This window comes from Castor canadensis, chromosome 7 (assembly GCF_047511655.1).
Source record: "Castor canadensis chromosome 7, mCasCan1.hap1v2, whole genome shotgun sequence".
Lineage (NCBI taxonomy): Eukaryota > Metazoa > Chordata > Mammalia > Rodentia > Castoridae > Castor > Castor canadensis.
In genome coordinates, this window is record NC_133392.1 from 162885753 (window position 1) to 162894806 (window position 9054).

At 57.5% G+C, this 9054-nt stretch overlaps 1 protein-coding gene across 4 annotated transcripts; it reads left to right on the forward strand.

Moving 5' to 3' along the window:
- The first annotated feature begins 63 nt into the window (after positions 1-63).
- Positions 64-7765, forward strand: Rnf223 (ring finger protein 223). Of its 4 annotated transcripts, none has more exons than XM_074081634.1 (4): positions 64-5048; positions 5219-5375; positions 5747-5909; positions 6392-7765. In XM_074081634.1, exon 4 carries the CDS (start codon positions 6401-6403, stop codon positions 7220-7222), a length of 822 nt encoding a protein of 273 aa, XP_073937735.1. In that variant the 5' UTR covers positions 64-5048; positions 5219-5375; positions 5747-5909; positions 6392-6400; the 3' UTR covers positions 7223-7765. The 4 variants fall into 4 exon arrangements, with proteins under 4 accessions (XP_073937735.1, XP_073937737.1, XP_073937736.1 ...); XM_074081636.1 differs by having other exon boundaries at positions 5836-5909; XM_074081635.1 differs by lacking the exon at positions 5747-5909.
- Positions 7766-9054: the final 1289 nt, after the last annotated feature.

Sequence of the window (9054 nt, forward strand, 5' to 3'; positions counted from 1 at the left end):
GCTGTTGTTTTAACAGACCAGGAGCAAGGAGTCCTCAAGAGACACAAGGTCCCAGCAGTGGCAGCTAAAACAAAGACCTGATACAAATGACTAAAACTGGCACAGCCTGTGGGGGACACTGCTATTCTGTACCTCAGAGAAACGGGGCTGCACCCTCTGGAGCCCTTGGCAGACAGGACCCTTTCAGCACCAGTAGGCTGAGTGCCCCCACAGACCCCTCATGAGAGGAGTGAGACCAACACACAGCCAGCAGGGAAGACAAAGCCTGGGAAGCAGCACCTGAGACAGGCAGCTCCAGGTCCGATCTGCTCCTATAGGAGCTGAGACTCCCAAGGTCACATTTCCAGGGGCTAAGAATCAAGTTTTGCTTAATGCAGAAAAGGCCCTGAAGCCCTGCTGTCTTCTTACCCCAGGCCTTGAGCCCTAGTGGGCTCCAGCAACAGACCATAGCCGACAGACTCCAGTTAGAAGATGCCAGGCTAGGCACCCAGTGTGAAGAGTCCACCCATGGATCCACCACATCTGATCCCTTTGGGTCATTAGCTTTACTTGGGCTTGTGATGGTATGCTTGTCCTAGTAGCTAGTGGTTCTGGCCTCCAGGTGTCCAGCATGTTGTCAACACTGATAAGAGCTCACTACCAGACTTGAGCTAGCAGCTTCTGTGGCAGTGAGGGTGCAGGGCCAGTTTAATGTTGGACCAAGTTAACTCTAGAGCTTCTCTCTTCCAGCCTTTTCACCGTTCTTAGGGTCATCTGTTCTCCAGTGTGTGTGGCCTACCCTACCCCCATGTGCAGGGCACAGAGCAATGAGAGGTAGAGAAAAGCCCCTCAGCAGAGTCCAGGATCCCCACTGCCTGGCACCTGGCTGGGGCACCAAACGCAGATAGCACAGCCCACCCTGAATGCATACTCTGCTAAGGACCCATTCATCAAATGCAGCCTCAACTCTTTTCAGGATGTTACCTTAGTCGGGGGAGGGCTTACTTGAAACTGCATTGTTCTAGGGACAATCCAAGCCCCTTACGGCCTGAGATAGAAGGATGTGGGCACCTCTTTGAGGCTTTTCTGCAGCCTGGCTAGGGCCTGCAGGTAGGACCCAGAATATCTTGCAGGGTGTTGCTTGGCCACTCACCTCAAGAGACCCCAGGAGGCTACAAACTGGCACTTTGTAGGTCAGAGTCATCCTTGGGAAGAGGAGGGTCCTGTGTCCTGGCCACTTGAGCCCAGCATAACGGTCCCACCCCAAGCCCATAGATGGGTTGTTCTTTGGAGGGGCTGGTGGGTGTGGGAATGTTTGCAGACCAGCATGAGACTGGCCAAGGAGGGCTGAGCTGGAGTGAAACCTGCCCACAAAGGTTCTGCTCAGATTCCAGGGAAGGGCAAAGTGCCTGGCAGGTGGGATGCTAGGAGCCCTGTCCATGCTTCCTAATTGCCCTCCATGTCTCTATATTACTGTGGCCTGGAGGGCTGTGTCTTCAGACATCTGTTACCACCCAGCCTGAGGTTCTTGCCTCTGAGGCACTTGGGGAGGGAGCATCCCTCTACTCTGGGCCTAGACCCCAAAGAAGTGCTGGGAAGCAAGGCCCCTGCCCTGGAGACAGGATGTGAGGAGAAGCATGGGCTGCAGGAGGGAGTCTGACCCAGTACCCCTCTACTCTGCAGCTGTATGTTCTCCAGAGCCACACTGTCTTGAACTACCTGCAGGTTCAGAATACTCTGGGCACAACTGAGGGACCTTGAGGCCAGTGAGGCCTCAAGTATTATTTCTGAAAAAGACATTGGCAGCAGCCAGAGAAAGTGGCATGGGGGACTGCCAGTTAAGCTCCCTGGGGATTCAGATAGGGCCCCCTCCTCTCATCCTGAATGGTCTCCACCCAGGCTTTTCCTGCTCATGCTCTTCTGGAGCCTGTCCCTCTCCTTCACTCTGTGGCAGGGATCACTCCAGCCACTTCCACGACCCTCACCGTGGCCCAGTCCCACCCCTCATTTCCTCACCTCACTCAGTGGTTAGCAGCACTGAGGTGCCCACAGCCAACCAGGGACAGTCAAGGAAGGGTCCACAGCATCATTAGGAGGTGAGCCTAGAAATGACATCAGAGCCAGGAGTAACAGGACAGGAGCCTGGGGCTGCCTTGGCTCCAGGTTCCAGAGGAGCTGGCACAGACAGGCCTAGCAGGTGGTAGGTACTGACAAAGAGGCCAGCAGGTGGGCCTTTGGGGACCTCATTCTCACTGTTTGGTTCAGAGTGACGGTACTGGCTAGGCTTCCCGCCCAGAGGGTGGAATGCCAGCCTGGAGCTGGCCCCAGAAAGTAGGCTAAGGTGAGACCCAAGGACATCTCCCACTCCAAAGCCCAGATTCTGGTTCCCTGCAGCCGCCTATGGGGAAAGTGGAGTTTCTGCCCAGGCAGCCAGCTGCATAAATACCTGTGCCTGCAGGAAAGAACTCCAGCCCTGGGGCCAGCAGAGCCAGATGTGGGTGTGCAACCTCCCATGTCGGTGATCTGAGGGACAGCAGAATAGTCAGCAGAATAACCAGCACCAGGTTGACAGGGTTGGGAAGCCAGGCCCAAGTCTGGGGAAAGCAGAAGAGACCTGGCCCTGGAGGGCCCCCTGCACTGACCATACCCTGTCCCTCAACGGGCATTGTCAGGGACTTGTGGCCAGGTCCATCTGTAGCCCTAGCAGTAGGGACAGTGGCAGGGTGAAAGGACACACCCCCCTGCACTCACCTGGCTAAGGTTCTGTGTCCAGCCCACCTCGGGACAGGGAAGGGATAAGGGCCTAGTTCAGGGAGTCCCCTGGGGCTGTGGAGTTAAGGCTGAGGAAACAGAAGGAGGCTGAGTCCCTTTGTGTACATGTTAGCACTCACATGTGTTAGCATGTTGGTACATATGCCAACACATTCATTTGGGCTACTCTCAGCTTGCCTGCTGGTCAGGATGAGGGACCAGGTGGGTCTCCCTTGCTGCCCAAGTCCCTCCTACTGCTGTCCTGAGCCTCCCCAGGTCTTAGCCCCTCTGTCAGCAGGGGGTCAGCTTTCCCCAGGGTCTGTGCTGGGAGAAGGCAGCCCCACCATCCTCCTGCAGGGAGGCCTGGCACATTCCTAAAGCCTCAGCACACTTTTGCCTCTGGGCACTGGCTGTCCACCGGTTGCTCAGTGACCTCAGAGCTTGGATATTCCCAGGAGCCTTCTGGAGGATGTTTCCAGAGGAGCCTGGACACAAGGCACTTCCTGAGGTGGCATGTGACTCCGAGTCATCACCCTCCTTACATAGCATTTGCTGTGCTGGGCCCTCAGACGTCTCCCTCACAGAACCCCCATTCCCTCTCTGAGCCTCGCCTTCCACCCCACCTCCATACTTTCCTGGGTCCCACCTCTTCTCTAGTCTCCATACTTCCCTAGGCCCTGCCCCTTCCAGGCCCCTACCCTTTATCCCCTCTCTAGGCTCCACCCCCTGGATGAATTCCCCTCTGGATGAATCCTCATTCCTCTTGGAACAGGCAGGGAGGAGTCCCTTCCTGAGCTCGGGTCCCCCATTTTAGGGCATCACCCTCAGCCCTCTTTTGTCACCCACATCTCAGCTCCCTTGGGAGTCTTGGTCTTGGGCACCAGGATGTCCTGTGTGGCTTCTGGTGGGTCTGGCCACTTAGGTGGTCAGTGGGACCGTGCAGGTGGTGAGTGCCCTGAGGCCATCCCTTTCCCCAGGATAAGGCCCTTCCAGCAGCATCCCCTCCCCACAGTCCCATGAATGGGCTTAGGTATCAGGACCCCAGTGTCCACTGTGCTTGGCCAGTAGGCAGAGAAGCCTTGGAGGGAGTGAGAGCCTGGCCTGACAGAAGGGGGTGGGGAGCACAAAAGTCCATTGGAAGGAGCTAAGGCTGGTCAGCAGGAACATTTTGGCATACACTGGGCCCCAGGGCAGGCCAGGGAGCCACTTGTGTCACTATCCACTCCTTTGTCCACCTTAGCCCCAGATTCAGTCCTCATTGCTCTGTAGTCTGTCAAGGCCCTGTGTCACCTGGTCAAAGTTGGTCTCCATCTTCAGAAACTTTCTAGGCCCTTAACTGGGTTGGGAGCTTCCTGAAGCCCTACACCACAGTGTGTAATGGAGGGTGCTCCAGCAAGCACTCACCACAAGCCGTTGTGGCCAGCCTGAGTCTCTAACATCCTCACTGTGACCCCACCCTTAAGGCTGCTGCCCAGCCCTGACCTCTCACCCCATTTCCCGAACCCAAGGGCAGGGAGTTCCCTCCAAGGGCTCTAAGCCAGGGACAGGGTGTTGAGGCAACAGCAGACAAAGCTGTGTGTGAGAGTCAGGCACGTATGTGGGAGAGGCAGGAGAGGAAGGGGCAGGGATGGGGGTTGCAGGGGAGGGCACCAGTGGGTACAGGTGGACATGGGGGAGAGAAGCCATGAGAAGCTGGACTATAACTCTTGAGAGTATATGTGAGATTAGTGGAGGGTCCTTGCTAGGAGGTCCCACAGGAACCAGGCGGCAGGGACCTGGGACAAGGTGGGCAGACCTGCTTCCCAAAGGAGGAGGGGCTTCATCTGAGCATCCATCCCCAGGCCACAGAGGTCTGTGCTGACCCCAGACCCACCCAGGCTCTAGCTTTCACTTTGGTTCCTCTCTCTCCTGTGCCTGACCTGTGCCTCCTGCACCTGACAGGACAGGAGGCCAGCCAATCCCTGAGGCCCAGGGTGGCACTCCTGGCCTCCATGACCTGGAGGGTATAAATACATCTGCTTGGGAGCTCACGCCCTGAGAATTCTCACCTGCCTCAGACAGCGAGCTCCACGCCTGGACAAGCACACGCACCCTGCTGCATACACTGACAGCAGAGGGTGCACTGGCCAGACCGGTGCCACGGGACAGCTGCTGGCCGCTGGCCCATAGAGGAACACTTGCCAGGTGGAACAGAGGCCAGCTTGGACCCAGAGAAGAGAGAGTGAACACTGCTGGAGCCGGGGAGCCCAGAGGCTCAGAGTCCCGCTGTGGCTGACAGAGAGGATCATGCCCAGGATCCACTGACCCCCAACTGCCAGGTAAGGCCAACTCAGCCTGTCCTCACCCTCCACCTTTGCAGCCTTGGGGTGGGGTCTCTCCCAGGAGGGTAAGGCCTGGTGCCGAGAAACTGGGCCTGTGGGGGAGCCCAGGCAGTGGGAGGATAGTTCCAAGACCCCCTAGATTCTGCCCAGGCCACTGTTGTCCCCAGGAAGTGGTGACATCACCTGCCAGGAGCCTGCGGCCATCATGACATCACAGTGTGATGTCAGGTGACTCACATGGTCCCGGTGACGACTCAGCAACACCTGAGCCATTCCACCCACCCACCTGGGACTAACCAGCAAGTTAGGGTCTAGTCAGGCAAGGTAAGGGGTCATCTCTGCTCCCTGGCTTCTATGGTGTTGCATGGCCAGGGCTTTTGTGATAAAATACAAGTCATCCCTTTACCTACCTTATTCCTGGCAGGACTCCTGTAGCTCTCTGGGGTGGAGACCTGGCTCATGGGAGGGGCAGCAGGCAGGACCAGGCAGGCCTCTGGTCAGCATCTCTGTGGCCTCTTTCAAGGAAGTGGGGTGGGCTGTGGAAGAAGGAGACCTGGATCCTCTAGCATCCCACTGCCTACTCCACAGGCAGTTATTGTGACCCTGGGGTTACCTGTGATTTGGGGAAGGGGAACAGAAGATGGCTGAGGTTGCCACACCCTATTCCTCTGGCCATGGGTTGGGGGCATTTCCAGTCCTTGGCCACTGGCATCAGACCCTGTTTCCAGTCAAACAAGCTGGCCCAGCAGGTTCCAGGCTGCAGCCTGGAAAAATCCTCCTTCAGGCCCCAGGATGAGCTCAGCTGCTCTCTGACCCGGAGACCTGAACCCTATCCTCACACAGCTGCCTGCAACTCAGGTGTGTGCTGACTAAACAGAACACTGGGATCTGAGTTCAAACCCACCTTACCTGACCCACCACAGGCAGCCCTTAAGCCCTCAAGGGTCTTGGCTCCCCCTGGCTCTGAGTCTAGTGATGCTGAACTGTGCCACCTTAGAACTGCCTGCTCCACATGCATGACATAGGCCCAGCCCTGCAGAGTCTACACATAAATACTATGGCCCACTATGGTGGGCCACTGTGAATATCAGCATGATGGGGGTCAATGCAGCTGTCAACACACAGCCTCCATTTCTGGAACCCCTCTGAGTCACCCAGGCCTGGGGTACCATGAGATGCTCGCCCCTGTGATGAGTGGAGGAGGGCAGGTTGCAATTTGGGCACAGTGTCCACAGTTGGACAGTGTCCATCCATGGGATCTTCGGAGCTGATGCTGGGTAAAAGAAAAGGAGAGGCTGAATTCCTCTCTGGGGTCCCTCACAGTGGTCTCTATCTTGCAGCTCAGAGCCATGTCATCAGGACAGGAGATGTGGCACACAGCTATGCCACCCCCCCGCCGGAGCAGCTCCACAGGCACTGTGCCCAGGTCCCCTGCCCCTGTCGGCAGCTCTAGGTCTCCCAGCTCTGCTGGCAGTCCCAGGTCCCCAGGTCTTGCTAGCAGTCCTAGGTCCCCTGGTACACCAGGCTCAGAGAAAGTGGCCTCCCCGTTGGAGTGTTCCATATGCTTCTCAGGCTATGACAACATTTTCAAGACACCCAAGGAGCTCTCCTGCACCCATGTCTTCTGCCTGGAGTGTCTGGCCCGGCTGGTGGCTGCCCAGCCAACAGGCCACCCGGGCAGCGGGGTCATGCCCTGTCCATTCTGCCGGGAACCCACAGCTGTGCCAGCCGCCGGGGCTCCTGCACTACGCACCAGCCGCCAGCTGCAGGCCAAGATGCCAGAGCACCTGCGGTGGGAGGAGCCTGTGTGGCTTGAGGGCACCAAGCTGTGCTGCCACCCACAGCCAGCCACACCTGGCCGCGAGGCGCCTGGTTTCGTATGTATTGATGTGGGCCTGAGTAAGCCTGCTGAGCCCACCCCACCTGCACCTGCTCCAGAACCTGCCCCCTGCCGGGGCTGCCTGGCCCGCTGCTGGGCACGCTGTGGGGACTGGCGGCGTGTGGCTCTGGTCTCAGCACTGCTGTTGGTGCTGTTCTGCGTGGTGCTGTGGCCTGTGCAGTGTGCACTCAGGACTGGAAATCTGCACTGCCTCCCCCGGCCCCCCACAGCCACCGCCACGGCCACCGCCATTGCTGATGTCTTCTCCCTCAGGTCCCTGGCCAGCGATTAGGGGTCACCAGCCTGGGCTGGGCCAGGTCATCCCCCCTACCTGAGAACCAGGGTAGGTCCCTGATCCACTGGGGTCAAGGACACAGCAGCTCTGGATGTCCCCCAGAGCCCCAGTGAGAACCTACTTGGGCCCCTTACTCACTGAGGCTGGGACCCAATGAGATGGACAAAAGAGTCCCCAAAGGCTCCAAGAACCCACAGGCTCCCACAGCCCCAGAGACTACCTCTGGCCCCTGTCTCATAGATGGGGAAAGGCGTCCAGGAGTCCTCGCTGGGCCTCTGCTCCTCTGAAGACACAGAATTGCCAAGAATGGAGGGGCTCACCAGCCCTCCTTCCATGTGACATTTCACCAGGGTCTTCCCCAGGCCCCTTTTCCGGGCAGAGCTGTCCCCTTCTGCTGGGTAGAGGCTCTAGGCTTGCACTCTGACCAGGAATCAGAGTACAGAGGCAGAGCAGTCCCTGTGGCCAAGCCACTGCAGGAACTTCCCAGCCATTCCTCCCACCCTGGCAAATGATACATTTTAAAATAAATTATTTTATATCTGCCTTTGGTAAAATGTATTCACCCTGTGGCCCCACCACCACTCAAGTCTCTCCCACCAGAAAGTCACGCCCTGCCAATCCCATCCAGTTTACACAACTGGATCATGGTGGGACCAAGGTTTGGGGGACTAACCTTTGTCCCCCTTCTGACTTCAAATGGGTGGGGCACTTCTGGGCTTGGTTGCCACCCAGCACCATGAAGCTCCCCAAAGGAGATGGGAGAATTCCAGAGCACAGGGGTAGGGCAGGCAGGACCAGGGTGGAGCCTCATCTGGTTCAGAGCCCAGGGTCTCTAAAGGTCCCTTCCTTTCCCATCCCTTGTGGCGCTTGGAGGTACACAAGCCCTGTGGCCCTATTGGGAACCCTTTTTAGAGCCACAGGACATACCACCTGAAGCAAGCCTAAAAAAGCTCCCCAAGCGCAGAGGTGGTGACCACCAGAGGGTGTCTGAAGACCCACAGACCATAGCCCCTTCATCCTCCCTGACTGATGGAGTCGCAAAGGGCAGCACCACACAGGCCAGACAGAATCCTGCCTATCTCCATCCCCACCCTGGTCTGCCATCAGCCCCAGGATCTTGCATCTCCAGGCAGACGTGGCCAGAAGAGCCCAGGCCATCCAGTTTGTGCAGGTCTCAGCCTCCTCACCAGATCCCAAGGCCCAGGTACTTACTATTCTAGTCAGCCTCTGGCTGGGGTGGGAAGGGGGCTCCAGGAGACCCTGGACAAGCTGGGTCCAGCTGTGGAGACTCACACACACCCCTGGCCCAGGCCCCAGAAAAGACACAGAACTGAGAACATAACTTTACTAAAGGCACTTTACTGATGGGGCTACAAAGTCACAGACACCTGTGAGGGGGGAGGGTGGTTCACGGGCCACTGGCCAGTGACAGCACAATGTGTCACATGTAGTCATGTACACATGGAGCCACACCCTTATTACTGGCAGGGCCAGGGATATGAGGCTACATATGGTCACATGAGCATCTCACACGTGCCCTCATTCCACAAGCCTTATCCACTAGGGGCTGAGTCACCACCAGGGCCATGTCCCAGACCACCCTGATGTGGGCAGAGCTGAAGAGGATCCAGGAAAGCTGGGCTTGAAAACTGGTAGCTACAGTTAGGACAGGCACAGTCTGTCCCTGTCACATCACACATAGGCCAACAAAAAGTGACTGAATTGTGGTACACACAGGTTCACACACGGTCACTGGTCACAGCCCTGTAGCCCTTTTCCACTCCTCTTCCAGATGAGTGCTAGAAACCCAGCAAGGGCACTAAGATTTC